The 15814-nt window shown below is 47.2% G+C and overlaps 1 protein-coding gene across 1 annotated transcript in view; it reads right to left on the bottom strand.

Annotated features, from left to right (window-relative positions):
• PLPP4 (phospholipid phosphatase 4) overlaps positions 1-15814 on the bottom strand; it is a 175033-nt gene that overhangs the window by 127366 nt on the left and 31853 nt on the right. Inside the window, exon 3 of the mRNA XM_040486928.1 lies at positions 542-617. Within this exon, the coding sequence (XP_040342862.1) occupies positions 542-617 (76 nt within the window). The remainder of the gene's footprint in view (positions 1-541; positions 618-15814) is intronic.

Here is a 15814-nt window from a genome sequence, read left to right as displayed (position 1 = left end):
GGGACTCCCCGCGCCCTGGCGCCGAGCGCCGCCTCCGCGCCCTGGCCCGGGGAGGGGAGGGGAAGCCCGGGGAAGCCCCGCCGCCGCGGCCGCCACCGCCTCCCCTGCGCGCTCCCCGGCTCCCCCGCCAGTGGGCGGCCCCTGCGCTCGGCTCCCGGGGCAGCGCGCTCGCTGGGTCTCCGCCTGCGGCTGCTCTGCGGCTCCGGACTCGGCCTCCGACTCCCGCTGACCGGCCTCGGGCTCCCGGCGCACGCACGCACGTGGACAGGTGGCGGAGACGCGCCGGGGGATTCTCAGGCCCAGGCAACCCCGGCACCCTCTGCTCCTGCGGAGCCCCGCACCCTCCCTCCCGCTTTTTTGCTCTCCCTACCCCTTGCCAACCTGAAATTCTTCCCTTTATTGTCTATAAAGTTGCCCCCGCCCCCTTCCCACCACCCACCCCGAGAGCCCTAGTAGGCTTCGTTTTGCGCTCAGGAACCGCCAGCCAGGCTCCGGAGTCCTGGCACACGGACTGAGGGCAAAGGTGAGCCTGGCTCCTCACCCACCCACCAGCACCAGGCAGCCCCTGGGGTGGGCTTCCTCCGACCCCCACCCTCAGCAGCTTTGGGGCTGCAGTGCTGTGAAAAGCGAAAAGGACAGGCCCTTGGGGGTCAGCCATGAGCCCCTGGGGCAGTAAGACCAGGAGTGTCATCCTTAGGGTTCACAGTCAAAGGCCAGACCTTCACCACTGGCTGCTGGCCTGGGGGTCATGACCTCAAGCCAGAGCCCAGAGGGGATTTGGCTTTGTTTTTCCCATCCCCTGTCAGGACTGCGAGTATTTCCTTTAGCTTTATTAACTTAAGTCAAATGGACATTCAAGATAAAAGCTCACACTAACCATTAGTTTGTCCCTGGGGAGACCAGATCTCGTGGGTTTTAGGAGAGACCCAGCCAGGATTTTATGAGTATGAGAAATGGATTAGAGGGTAGTCCCTGGGAATGAGGAACCATATCTCAATTTTGGACAAAGGGGGAGTAGGTGGAGAGAAGAGCTTTGGAGGAGGGCTTTGGCACCAGCAAAGGACAAACAGACCCTGCCTCCAAGGGGACACGTGACAGACCCGAGATACCTAAGCCCAGACATCTCAGGGTCTAGGGACAGAGAGGCAGACAGAGGAAGAACAATCCTAGCTCTGTGTGGAAGAGGCTTCACATCAAAACCACAGGCAGTGGGGTGCCTGGGTGACTCAGTCAACGGTTAACCATCTGACTCTTGATTTTGGCTCAGGTCATGATCTCACAGTTTTGAGATCGAGCCCCATGCCAGCACAGAGCCTGCCTGAGACATACTCTCTCTCTCTCTCTCTCTCTCTCTCTCTCTCTCTCTCTCTCCATCTATCTCTCTCTCTGTCTCAAAATAAATAAAAATAAATTTTTAAAAAACCCACAGGGGAATCAAATTCCTCTGATTTGCCCATCTCTGTACACCCAATGCCTGGCACACTGTGCTTGATGAGTTTTTGGCAAATTAATGAATGGACTATGTATCTCAGTTGGTATGTGGGGTGTCAGGTGTGGTGGAGAGGGAAGAACTTGGGGGAAAGAGGTATGGTTCTGTCTCCTCTGTGTCTTGGGCCTTGAACACAACTGGATTCACGCAGGTTGGCCAAGTGGTATAGGAGATCCTATAGTCAACCCAATGAATTCTAATGACCCAGATCTGAGACTGGCAGGTGGCCATATTCCAGGAGGGGACACTAACAAGAGCCCATGTTATTAAAATAGCCCTTGTTGGGGCGCCTGGGTGGCTCAGTCGGTTAAGCGTCCGACTTCAGCTTAGGTCACGATCTCACGGTCCGTGAGTTCGAGCCCCGCGTTGGGCTCTGGGCTGATGGCTCAGAGCCTGGAGCCTGCTTCCGATTCTGTGTCTCCCTCTCTCTGCCCCTCCCCCGTTCATGCTCTGTCTCTGTCTCAAAAATAAGTAAACATTAAAAATTTTTTTAAAAAATAAATAAAATAAAAAAATAAAATATCCCTTGTTATAAGCATCAACTGAGTGCAGCCTGTGCAAAGCCGTGTGCTAGGTGTTAGGATTCATAACCTGGATAATTATGGGGAGGATGGGGAGCCAAAGAGTCTTGAAGAAACATCAAGAAGCCATGCAAAGCAGTCTTAGTAAGTCCAAAGTAGTGCTTCAGAAAACTGGATCAGTCAGAGGTCAGAAGTTCGAGTCATTCCTTTGGTCTGGGATGGCCAGGGACTAGCCTTGTAGAGGACAGTTGGTTCTTGTAAGGCAGAGTAGGAAGACACAAAGGGAGGAAATTCTGGGTGAAGGTAAGAGGGTAGATGCAGAAGGTTGGAAGAGGTTTGGAGGGCACAGTCGGTCCACCTTCCTGGAAGAGCAAAACCAAGTGTAGGTTCGAGGCAGAGAACTAGTTCTAATATCCCTGCCCACCAGAGTCTGTTACCAAGATTACAGAATTAGAATCTTTGTGCCACAATGTGTTTATCATTTTTGCTTGCATTAGAGATGCCTTGGGAGGGAGTTTGAAAGGGCATGTGATCTCATTGCCGTAGTCATTAAGAAGCGACTCTGAAACACATCCAAAGAGCTGCCCAGTTCAACTTCCTGTCTGATTGCCTGAATCTATTCTCTTGGTTCTTCCCTTCTCTCTGTTCTGTCTGCACTGTATTGGCTTCAGTCTCAGGTTCCTGGTAGTTGCAAGTTGGCTGCAAGAATCCCAGCTTTGCAGGCTCTGAGTCAAATCTGGCGGGAACGACCTTGATCTTGATCCCAGAGCTCCCAGCCAAAGTGTCATTGAATGTCAGTGGCACTGCCGGACATGAATCCATCACTGTGGCCAGGGAATCCTGATGGACTGACTGTCTCAAGCCTGGGTCACATGCTTGATCCCTAAGCAGGGAATGAAACCTTCACCCAAAGCCCCACAAATAGGGGCTGATACTTTGGAGTAGGGAAATTGTTTGATGTGTAGCAAACAAACAAGGGCCAGGACACCCCCAGGCAGACTGAAGACAACTGGCATGTACCCCACCCCCCACCACCGAATTCTTGTCTACGCCCAAGGTCTTTCACCAGTGAGTGAGTTATGCTGGGCGCTCCCTGGTAAGACAGCACCGCTTTGTCAACACAAATTTGCAAGACTTTAAACAAAGCTGTGATGTCACCCAAGGCTTGCCCTTTGCTATCCAGTCTCTTCCCCTCTTCCTTCTTTACTCCGGTCAGCAAGCCTGTCATCTGCCCTAATGATGTCCCTTTTCATTTACCAGATTTGGCTTCCAGGGAAAGCTCCAGCCTTCTTTACTGTATAAACCTGGATCAGGATATTTTGTGGGCTCTCTCTCACGGAAGAGTTTCTAATTTAAGGGAGGTCACTCTTGAAGGGCAGGCGGGTTCTCTTCCCAGTGAAAGGGGACTGAAGAGGACATTCCTGGTGTCCCAAATCCCACAGAGCAGACAGCCACTTCCACAGGTGTGGAGGTGGTTGGCTCCAGAAGCAGCGCAGCTGTAAACACGTGCCAAATAACAGAGCTCTCCAGAAGTGCCGTATTGCTACCCCAGCAGATAAATGAATTGACGAGGGAGTGAAGAAATAAAAGCAGGGTAGATAAAGCACTCCAGCCAGATCACCCAGGTGTCCAACTCGGCAGTTCCCACTGGGTCTTTGTAAGACTCCTGTGGAATGTGACGCGTTCCCCAGGGAAGGAATCAGGGGTCAGAGCTTCAGCAAGCTCAGAGACTTGAGCAGTCGCTAGAGTCTCACCCAGTCATCAGAAATGACATAAACGTGTCCATCCCTTGTGGAGACATAATGAGCACCATAGCTGTAATGCGCGAGACTGATCTCTGAAAACTCCCATCAGAATGTAAACGCTCCAATGACTGCAGCTTCCCCCAGGGCTTCTGTGGTTGCACACGTTTTCCAAGTGCCACTCTGGGAAAACCTCTCATATTTTATGCCAAGCTTATGAGCATGCCAAGAAAGTCCCCGTCATCCCTCCATAATCATGCCTCTGCTGTTGGATATTTTTTTGATCCTCAGACAGCATTGTACAGTATGGTGATCCCATATTGACCAGACTTTCAGCTATTTCCGAAAACCAAAGCCACCTTTGGAGAGCGGAACTTTGCAACGATTTCTTATAATCTCATTTCCAAAAGTTACACGTTGTATCTCAATGACACCCATCTAAGTGCTCTAAGAGCGTCACCTGGCAACAGGCAGCCAGCATGGTGACCCTTAACCTCCGAGACCCACACATTCAGGCTTTCCACCATGATTGCCTGGTACAAACTTGCTGATGTGCCTAAAACACCAAAATCCAAGAGAAATTTCAAGAGAGGTCATCAAGTTCAGCCTTGTCCATGAATGTCTTCCTAAATAGTTAATAAGTATCTGTCTTCTTGAACACCTCCAGGGATGTGGAAGTCACTGCTCATTCCATTTTTGGAGAGATTTGTTGTTGTTGTTGTTGTTGTTGTTGTTGTTGTTTAAGGAGAAACAGGTTTGTCTGTAGCCTATATCCCTAGGTCCAAGTTGTGTTTTATGGGCCACAGAGTATATTTAATGCCTATTCTTCTACATTATAACAGTCCTTTAATTATGCTGTGACTGGAAAGAAATGGAGACATGGAGACGGAGTGGGATGAGGGAGGGAAAGAGAGAGACAGAGAGAGAAGCTTCTCTTTTCCCAACTAAGCATTCTCGGTTCTTTCACCTTTTCAAGTTGTAGTATTTATAAGACCTTTGAGGATATATCACTATAGATAACACACTGAAGTACATTAAGCCAAATTCTACCTAATAAAAAACAACTTTCCTGATTCTGGGAAACGTATAAACTACATTGAACATGATTTAACCCCTTCATGTCTTTAGACTAGCTGTTACTCCATCCAAGGAGGAAAACGTATGAATTTATGACATTTTCAGGAAAATAAAAATGTTCTTTCACTTCTTAGAAGAGGATGTAAGCTAGGAACTTTCTTTTCCCTGCAGGACCTTGTCTATTATGTTCAAATTCATCATGTGAAAAGTCAGAATATCGCTACCTTTACTTCATCCAAAGAGAAATCTTTGTGCGGGGGCCACCAGCAGGATTCTCACTGGCGTAAATGCTGTGGCACAAGTGAGAATCCCGGAATATTAGTGCAAGAAAACAAATTGAAGATGAAGAAACCTATGTACTCAGTGCATAGCTGCTTTTTCTCTCTTGCTCATCAGAAGTTCAGGGCCTTGCCAAGACCTCAGGAGTCAGGGGCAGGGCCAGGGGCAGAACTCAAGTCCCTCACTCACAGTCCTGTGCCCTTCTGATGACACCTGCCTGCATCCTGGATGAAATCATATTGTGGTTTTGATTTCCGGTTTTTTGATGGCTCATGATGTTGAACATCTCTTCGTGTATGTCTGGGCCATTCTGCCACCTTCTTTTGTAAAGTATCTATGCATGTCTGTTGCCTATTTTTAAACTTGGGTTCTTCCTTTTGATTATTGATTTGAAGCAATTTTTAATATAGGCTGAATATTAGTCCCTCGTTAGTTATACCTGTTACAAGTATCTTCTCTCCATCTGTGCCTAAACTGTGCATTTTCTTAGCAGTACCTTTCGAAGACTGCACATTATTAGTTTTGACAGAGACCCGCTTATCAATTTCCTCTTTTATGGTTATTCGTTTTGTACCCAAAGAAATCTTTGCCTATTCCACATCTGTGAAGATTTTCTCCTACGTTCTCCTCCAGAAGCTTTATAATACTGCCTTTTATATTTAGATCTATATTCTATCTCAAATTAATTTTTGCACGTGCCAAGGAGCAGGGGCTGAGGTTCTTTTTCCCCTTAGGCTATCTGGTTGCTCCAGCATTGTTTGTACAGAATACTATCTTTGCACATTGAATTGCCTTGGCAGCTTTGTCAAGAACTGATGATTTGTGTGGGCCCCCTCGGTTCTTTTCATTTTCATTTTCTCCATGTCTTCTATCTCCTTGGGGGTCTTTGCTCTGTGCTAGCCAAGCCCAAGGGACGTGTGCAAATGCTCATAGCAGATTGATTCACAATAACCCAACACTGAGAACAACCCAAATGTTCATTAACAGGAGAATGGATAAATCGTGGCATGTTCACGCGAGGGAATATTCATGATTCAATAAAAAGGAAGGGGCTACTGATCCATTCAAACACACGAGTAAGTCTCAAAAGCGTAATTTTGAGCAGAAGAAACCAGACATAAGAGAGAGAGCATCCCATAGGATTCCATTTATATGAGCTTCTAGAATAGGTGGTTCTATTCTCCACCTGGTGGTTACCTCTGGGTAGAGGCAAGAAAGAGGCACAAGGGAACTTTCTGAGGTATTACAAACATTCTATACTTAACCGAACCGCTGGACACGTGGGTGCACACAACTGCCAGCATCCATCCAACTGTATGCTTTAAGTCCGTGTACTTATTTAATCGTGGGTATGTTACAGCCCAGTTGTTTTGTTTTGTTTTGTTTTGTTTTAAGTGGAAGACCAAAGAAAAACAACAGGTCACAGGATGTGGAGGAAATTCTCCGTGGGAACCCTCAAGCAAACCATGGCACCCCCTTCATTTGTCCAAGTGTGCTGCCTGCCATGGGGTCAGACGCACTCAGCAAACCCCGCAAAGGTTGTGTCTCAAAGACCCAAACGGAAATGTCACTTCTAGGAAATCTCTGGAAGCTGCTCAAATGCTCCTTGCAAGGAGGCACTCAGATACCAGTAAAAGTTGTTTCCTCCCCACCACTGATCGGATCGGACCAGTGAGCTCACTACTCCCCCGGCATTCTTTGGGGGAAAACTCCGCATTTATTTTCAAGCTCTTAGCCCCCAGAGCCGGAAATCCTCGTCCTGGTATCTTCCCGTGCTGGCCGCCTTTCTACCTTCAGAGGACGGCACGGACAGCACAGCTCCACCACCGTCTTCTCCGGTCCAGGGAATCCACCTGTCCACCTCATTGGTCCTTTTCCCACAACGCCACCTCTGCTTTGTCACTGCTGCAGAAATATGCGCCAATGGAAAGAAAAATGTTCTCTAAATACCCAGGTGCTCCAGGTCATTAACTACTATCCTGGGAATGGAGTCAGTCGCAGGGCTCACTCCGCAAGGGCCAGCGGAAGAGGTGCCTGCACGGGATGACGGGGGAGGCAGGCAGGGCCTCTGACCCTTATCAGCCCTTGCTGAGGGCTGTCATTTCAGGTTCCAGCTTAATTCGTGCAGCAATGAAGTTTTTTCCTCTTCAAAGATCCCCTTTGGAAGAGCAAAGTCTCCCAGGCGAACTCACACATTAGGCTATTTGTGAACAAAGATGTCTTCTTTTTCATCTGTCAGTCTGCTATTTACAGCACACTGCCCCTGCCCCTTACACCAACTCCTTTGATCCTCAGCATGAGCTTATGGGGAACCGAATGTTTTGGGGTTGTTGTCGTTATTGTTGTTGTTATATCCACCCTTCTTTTTTGGGAAGATAAAGCTCAGACAGTTCCATGGCTCACCCAGACCATCTAGATGGCAAGGCACAGAGTAGAAGCAAAGGGCCTCTTCCAATTAAAGTTCAGTGCCCTTCCTGGCATGACATGCCCCTGGCCTGCCCTCTCCAGGGATTGATTGACCGCTAGGAGAGCAGACGTGGAACCCAGGACCCGTGCCTGGGGAAGGGAGGAAGGGTGCCCGGGGTGGAGTATTGGGGCATGAGTAGTAGGGGTTGATGATAGGAAGGAAGGGGCGATGAAGCCCACCTCACCTTCACCTTCCCCACAGGTTGGCATATCTGTTCTCAGAGAACCTTGCGTATGCCAGGTACTCAGAACATGCTTGTAGCTGAAACTACATCAAGTCTTCAAGGTCAGCAGGTGCATCAATTATGATTCCTCTAACAGCAATTGGTAGAAAACCCCACTCAAGTTGACCTGGATGATGGTATCCAGAGGGGAATTCTGGAATCAGGCTCAGCTTGATCAAGAAATCAATGTATGAAGCCTCGATGTCTTTGGCACTAGCACTCAATGCTACATTTCTATTGCTTGCATGCTCAGATTCTTCTTTGTGTGCAAATTGACTGATAGCTCCAACTTACAGCCTCTCAGTTTCACGTTCAGCAGAGATAAAAGAGAAAGTGTGTGTGTGTGTGTGTGTGTGTGTGTGTGTGTGCGCGCAATTCAATAGCTCCTGTAAAAATCCTGACATTTGCTCTGATCAGACCAGTATAGGTCATGTGGCCATTGTGGCTGAGGATTTGGGGTATAATTATTCTGACTGGGATCACTCTGGGTCATAGACCCATCTCTCAAACCAAGAGGATTGAGAATGGAAAAGGATTAATGCCCTAAACTAAAGTCAGTTACTTTGGGTGCACAGATATTGGGAAGACAAATACCATATGCCCACCACACAAGATGCCAGCCACATGGATCTCACTAGAAGATAATCACTATTACTAAGGGACCGTTTTTTACATTTGCTGCTATGTCCCCTTGAAAAATACCTGGCCCAGAGTAGCTACTCAGTAAATATTAGTATTTGTCGTATGAACAAATGAGTGAATGAAACGTTAAGTATTGGGGGAATCTGCTAACAATGGTATTAGGTGATTTTGTCTTGCTCATCTCTTCCTTCATCCAAACAAGATTTTAGGAAAGAGTTGGGTCCACAACTACATCCAGCAGCTATACCTGTCTCACCTGTCTCAAAGCCCATTTGCCACTTGAGCTTAAAGGAGACAACACGTTATTGTCTAGCATGGTATAGGTGACATTGATGAGTTTTACAAGTTAGCATATGTATATATATACATATATATACATATACATACATATATATGTATGCATATTGCATTTTGGAACTTAGCTTCTAAAAACAGTCTTCCCGCTCTTCATTCTCCCTCAAAGAGATTAGAAGAGTCTACTGCAGGTGGATAATGTGTTTGGAACAGCGATGGATAGATAAACATAGGCCATGACCCAGTGGCCCCAGACAACTCTCTGCCTGTGACCACAGCACAGACATCAGGATTTCCAGAGCTATTGCCCTATATATGTACAGTCTTTTCAGACATGGAACATAAAACTATCTCCGTCCTAAGAACAAAGGTTGCCTTATCTGCCTTTCTACTAACTTCTCCAGATGTGACTCCCAAAGCTATAAAGTTCCCTAATAATGCTGGGATTTTAGTGGGTATGTGAAACTCCCACAAATTGTTTGCAAAGTGTGGGGTATATGTTTATTTTTCTATAAGGGTACATAATTTTTACCTGACTCTCAGAAAGCTGGCATCTCACCATTACACAGATCCTGAGGATTAAGTTGAAATGAAAGAAAGCAGAAGTAAGATTTGGGCAAATCAGGCACCACTGCCATTGTATGATGCCCCGAGGCAAGCTTTGGCTACTACCACTGACACTTGGACTCCCCAGTTACATGGGCCACTACCTTCCTGGTTTTGCTTAAGGCAGCTTGATTGGGATTTTTTTCTGTCATTGAGACCTGACTGAATCCTTATATGTAATATGTCAATCACAGGGTGTTTACCAAATATCTGCCACGTGCCAAACACCATTGAGGGATATGTGGGGGACACAGAAGGTATAGAGGCTACGAGGGTTTAGTTAGGAAAGCAAGATCACCCCTCACAAAGCAAGAAGCTGATGACTAAAGTGCACACTGGGGAAAATAGTTGAAAGTGGCCATTCTGTCTGTCCACCCCCCAGCCATAGAATAAAATTCCATTCCAGAATGACTCCATCCCTCCTTGGCCTCTAGTGATCATGTGCACGACCAGGAGTTGTCAGCACAGGACAGTAGGAGAGAGTGGTGTCGCCGGGACAAAGCTGGCCCCTTCCCATTTTACCTGAACCTCATCTCCTCATTCAATTCACAGGTCTGTTGTATAACTTTCCAGGACATGAGATGTTCTGACACTTGAGTAATAAGTGATATTCACAAGATGTTTTCCCCGTCTCTATGCAAAGGGTGCTAATGAAAATGGGTGCCATATCTCCCCTCTTCCCAACCTTTGTCCAACTCTCTTTTAAGTTAAATTACATCATTAGATGTAAACACCAACAACTCTTTAATCTATGCAGGGAAAAGCAATATGGAGATGCCCACAACCCAGAAGGTTTTCTTTGATCTTGTCCTAGTAAGTTGAAGCAGGTCTATAAAGGTCCCAGCTGTCCCAGCAGGAAGGGTAGCCAAATATCACTGTAACCACCAAAGGTCATCTCTAAAGGAGGGATAGAGGGGGAATGGGTGGCCAGGTGAGCAGACCAGCCACTGGTCACTAACAGAAACACCTCACAGGGGGTGTACCTGCACCCGCAAAAACTGCCCTGTTGTTTTTATTGTAAACACTTACAGTTCCAAAGAATTATTGGTAATAGATAAAAATTAGAGGAAACTGGACCTCTGTGGGAGACAGACACTATACATCTGACACGTGGAATGGTTTGTTTTTAAAAAATGGAAACATCATTGTACACAATTCTTTACCAGTGTTTGCCAACGCCTACCAGCGTTATGTAGACAGAAAGACACTCTATTCCCAGGAGAGAAAGTCCCTCACCTTAGCCTTTTGTCACCTGTGCCATTAGGAGCAGTTAATAAACTCATGGAGTGAAGGAGGAAGAGCATACCCTTTGCAATTAGGCTCACTGGGGATGTAGTTTTGATGAAATCTTTGGAATGGGACGGACCTAGGTTTGAACCTCAGCTCTGCCCCTCCTTTGCTGTGTGACCTTGGGCAAGTGACCTAACCTGTCTGTGCTACGGCCTTTAGAAAATGGTGATGGTAGGGGCGCCTGGGTGGCTCGGTCGGTTAAGCGTCCGACTTCGGCTCAGGTCATGACCTCACGGTTTATGAGTTCAAGCCCCGCATCGGGCTCTGTGCTGACAGCTTAGAGCCTGAAGCCTACTTCGGATTCTGTCTCTCCCTCTCTCTCTGTGATCCTCTCCCACTCATACTCTGTCTCTGTCTGTCTCTCTCTCGAGAATAAACATTTAAAAAAATTAAAAAAAAAAAAAAGAAAATGGTGATGGTAATTATAGCCGCCTTGTGGAGCATTTGGGGGGCCCAGTGAGATGAACCATGTGGGCGCTGAGTGGCATGGATGGCACGTGGCCTCTGGGAAAATCTGCAGGTATTGCAGACTGAAGGTCGGGGAGGGGCTGCGTGCCGGAATGTGGGGGGTTGAAACCTGGCTCTGCTTCAGGGGCTGTAGTCAAATGGGTATTGTTTTCAAATATGTTTTAACCACTTCAAAAGCCGTAATAAAGAAGAACATACACCTGCCTGGGTGACATACTAAATCTTAACACATCTAAGACTGCCAGTGCGTGAACGGGTACAGGCACATAAGCTCATTTTTGTGCAAACTTTGGGGGGAAAAAAACCCTATCTCCCATCTCTGCATAGGCCTGACCCTCACATGAAGGTGGCCGCAATTAGGAGTGCTGCACTCTGTGCTGGTCGTTTTATAGATTCTGGGCTCTGTACATTCCTTTGCATCAAATGCACAAGCGAGGACACCACTGTCGGCCCAGTGCATGCCCTTGTCACTTTGAAGCAGTCTGCTGTGCAGCGACAGGTGAACGTATGGGCCTTCACACCACGCAAACTGGGCAGCCGTCCCATCGAGAGAACACTGGGTGCTGGTGGTAGGTTTCTATTTTTCCAAAAGCTTCTATGGCTTCTTGCTTGACTAAGATTTCTGCGATGGAAGTGGTGCTGGTCCTAAAGCTTGGGAGCTTCCAGGGTGACACCTGAAACTGGCCCCTATACACAGAGGGCTGGGAGAGACAGAAGGAAGAGGCAGGCCACTCCAGGTTGATGGGTGGCAGGTGTAATGAACAAAGGAACTTACATACAGGCTTGTCTTGGCTGCAGAAGATGAGCAGATCTCCAGATCTGCCCGTTAGGATCTTAAGAGTTTATATAGAGGCCTGAACTGGGTTCAGGCACATATGCTGTTTCTCTCAAGGCTGTATTCTTGAGAATGGATCCCGCTGTGAGGATGGCAGTCAGATCGTGCATTCCAAGAACAGGTGAGGGGGTGAGGAGCCTTCTAGGTCCAGCTCTTGGGAGAGCCTGAGGTCACGTCCTCTCGACGACCTTCCCTAACAAGTGGTTGTTAGCTCTTGGTAATGACCCAGTTCTGAAAACAAGTACTGCCCATCTCATGCTTCTGGAAGTTTAACTGAAGAATATGTACTGCGATTGCACAGTGAGATCTTCAAATTAACTATGTACCTGTGTGAAAATAGAATTTTGTCTTTTCCATGCAATCCAAACAGCACAGGGTGAAAATGGGAAGCTGAGAGGAACACGAGGCAGCACCTACTGGTCGTAATGCTTGGCCTGGGGTCCTCCAGAGGCCAACCCAAGACAAGGGTCTGAGGACTTGTAGTTTATTTAGGAAGTGACCCCAGGAGGCCCTGCAGGAGAAGTGAGGACATGGGACAGAATGGGAAGGACAACCAATACAAGGGTGTCATCAAGCAGGTGGCATTGTGGACAGTCCCACTGGGGAACAAGGAGAGCCCATCTCAGTCACCCCCACCCCAACCACAGCTGGGAGCCGGGGCTCTACTGTCTGTCAGTTGTTGAGCATCACTCCTGGGACACCAAGGGGATGCTTCTGGGAACTTCTGGCCTTCTCTGAGCTCCAGCCAAGCAGGGGGCGATGACCAGAGAAAGCCCTCAGCACGAAGTTGCAGGTGTCTGCAGCTGGAAGGTGGGAGATGGTTATATAAGACGTGATGGGTATGCAGGGGTGTGGGCGAGGCCGGGACGGTACCTGCTCCCCACCTCCTCCACTGATTTTAATAACAGTTCTGGGTGCCACACACTTTGCCCACGACACCTCATGTGATCCTCACACCAGCCTCATCCCCATTTTACAGATGAAAAAACCGGCTCCAAGAGGTTGAATGACTAGCCCCATGAGGCCGTCCAATGGACCATAGATAGACCCCGCACCTGAATCCAGAGCTACCGGACTTCAAGTCCCTGCCCTTGCTGCTTCACCAAATGTCAGTCTTCTTCATTCTCACGTACAAGGCTAACTAACCGGTTACTTTGTTTTTTTAATCCCATGGCAGATTAGACGAAGAAAATGCCAGAGATACGCAGCAGCCACGTGTCCACGCTCAGGGACGGCAGGTGCAACCTCTCTGTGGCACCGCTCCGCCTCCTGAGGAAGGTCCAACAAAGATAATGGCACAAAGCTTACATTGTGCTCAGCTCTTCCTCTTTTCAAAGGAACATAAGCATGTAATGTGGTTTCTGAAAGACTTCCAACAAGCTTCGTGAGCGATGCGCAGGTTTGCTCTCTGGAAGAGTCTATTTCAATGATCTGGGTTATCCATGCCCTGGCAGAGCTAGGGAAATGAGGTCTTAGGTTGCTCTCGTTCCGGAAGCTCTAGGTCAGCTGGATGAGCTGAACCCATACAAAGCAATGTCTGGGGGGCTGAGGCGATCCTTTTGGGAGGAAGATTCTTTTGGCCTCTTGGATTAGCCAAGCCCCACTCCAGGCAGAGGGCTGCATGGATAGGCCTTCAGCATCTCAGCTGCAGAGACAGGCTGCTTTCAGGGAGAGGCTGCAAGACAAGATCGAATCAAGGCAAGAGAAGGTACCTCCTTTTATCTTCAAAGCCCTTTTCAAAACCTGAATTCCAAAACAGCCCAGCCTCCTGGGAAGTGGTGTCTAGGGGGGGCTTTTGTCTGCGTGTTTAAAGGGAAGAATGAGGCCCAGGCACCCACCCTAAGGGGCCAAAACCAGAAGGAAAATAATTTTTGAAAGCAGGTCCTCTGGGCTGACCACCCACCACTGCTCCAGAGAGTTCCACAACTTTGAAAACCTGCCCTTCAAACGGGACAGGTTGACGACCATTCCCTTCCATCGCAGCCTTGAAAACAGGAGGCACAGAATGCTATGGTTCCCATCTGATTTCTTGCTCCTTCAGATTAATTAGCATTTCGGAGGGGAAAATCCCTACCTGTTGCTCAGAAACAAGTCCCACCTCCGTGATGCAGGTCAGGCTAACTAGTGACTCTCATCTCTAAAACATTAGAAATCTGTCAGACAGTTAGCAAGCAGTGTATGCCTCCCTCTTGCACTTCATGTAAAATTTCCCAGAAGTTGTCTTCCACTCCGCCATGGTTTCGCTGTGAGTATATACCGTAAGCAAAGCAAATGCAACACACAGACAAGGAGTGACATTTAATGCAAAAGAGTGATGCCCACCCTATTATGGTCTCCACCCCCATTATTACTATTTTCTGTGGTTTCAAGTCATGTGATGGATTCTTTTTCTCACATGCTAGACTTTTTAGATATCATTCAATTGAAAAAAAAAATCACCATTGACATGATTTGTTAACTGTCTCCTTGTGGGGGAGAAGGTGTGAGTTTCTAACATGATGGACTTCATGAGAAGATGTGGCCTCAAGAAAAATTATGAAGAGCTTGGCTCGGGATGCTGGAAGTTTAGCCATGTGCTCAGCCCATCTTCTGCCAAGTGTCTCTCAAACAACAGACAGTCCCTTGCCAGCTCTGGATATCAGACCAGACTTAGTAGAGGGAGGTGGGAGAGGGTCATTGCTTTTTGTTATTCAAATCCCCTGCTATATGGGAATAGCCCTGTGCTTAACTCGTTGAAACTACACTGTATGTAATCATTGTGTCAGGTAACATCTTCTTTCATTGAGATGTAAGTGTCCGTAAACTTAAGTGTAGAAGCATATGGAAATTGTCGTGTGCTTACCTCATTGAAATGACACTATATATGATCCATCTTGCAAGTAAAATCTTCTTTCATTAAGATATACGTATTTATAAACATATGTGTAGAAAGATATGGGACAGCCCTGTGCTTAACTCATTAAAACTACATTAAGTATAAAAAACTAAAAACAAAAAAATAAAATCCACTGCTGGAAGACTTTACATCTTCCGGAGCAGCACTATTTGCAATAACCAAAGGTGAAGGGAACCAAGTGTCCACACAGGGATGAATGGATAGAACACACACCATGGGGTATTACGCAGCCTTCAAAAGAAGGAAATACACACACCACAGCATGGATGGACCTTGAGGGCACAAAGCTACCTGAAATAAGCCAACACAAAAGGATAAGTGTTATCTGATGCCAATCAGATGAGTGAATGAATGGTGGTTGCCAGAGGGGTGCCTGGGTGGCTCAGTCGTTAAGTGGCTGACTTCAGATCATGATCTCATAGCTTGTGAGTTCAAGCCCTGTGTGGGGCTCTGTGCTGGCAGCTCAGAGCCTGGAGCCTGCTTAGGATTCTGTGTCTCCCTCTGTCTCTGCCCCTCCCCTGCTTGTGCTCTGTCCCTCTATCAAAAATAAATAAGCATAAAAAATTTTTTTTAAATAATAAGGAATGGTGGTTTCCAGGGACTCAGGGGTGAGGGAAAGGAAGTCAGTGTTTAATGGGTGTGGAGTTTCAGTTTGGGGAGATGAAAAGGTTCTGGAGCGGATAATTTGATGGTTGTACAACAGTGTGAATATACTCAATGCCACAAAACAGTACACTTAAAAAGAATCTAAGTAGTAAATTTTGTGTAATTTAGATTTTACCACAGTAAAAAAAAAAAAAAAAAATCCCCTGCGGGAACAACTTCCTGTCTTAATGCCTTTACATCAGCCAAAGAACCAAGCACAGCAATGATTCACAGCATCTCCCAAAACTCTTGTTTATCTTTCAGATTCTTATTTGCACTCATTTGCATTCTAATTTGCATACTCACCTCCCCTTTTCTGTGGCAGACAGGTGTCCTTCTT

This window comes from Herpailurus yagouaroundi, unplaced genomic scaffold, assembly GCF_014898765.1.
Source record: "Herpailurus yagouaroundi ecotype Mexico unplaced genomic scaffold, PumYag 163, whole genome shotgun sequence".
NCBI classification, from domain to species: domain Eukaryota; kingdom Metazoa; phylum Chordata; class Mammalia; order Carnivora; family Felidae; genus Herpailurus; species Herpailurus yagouaroundi.
Note: the sequence above shows the minus strand (reverse complement) of the source record. Positions and strands in the feature narration are given on the sequence as shown.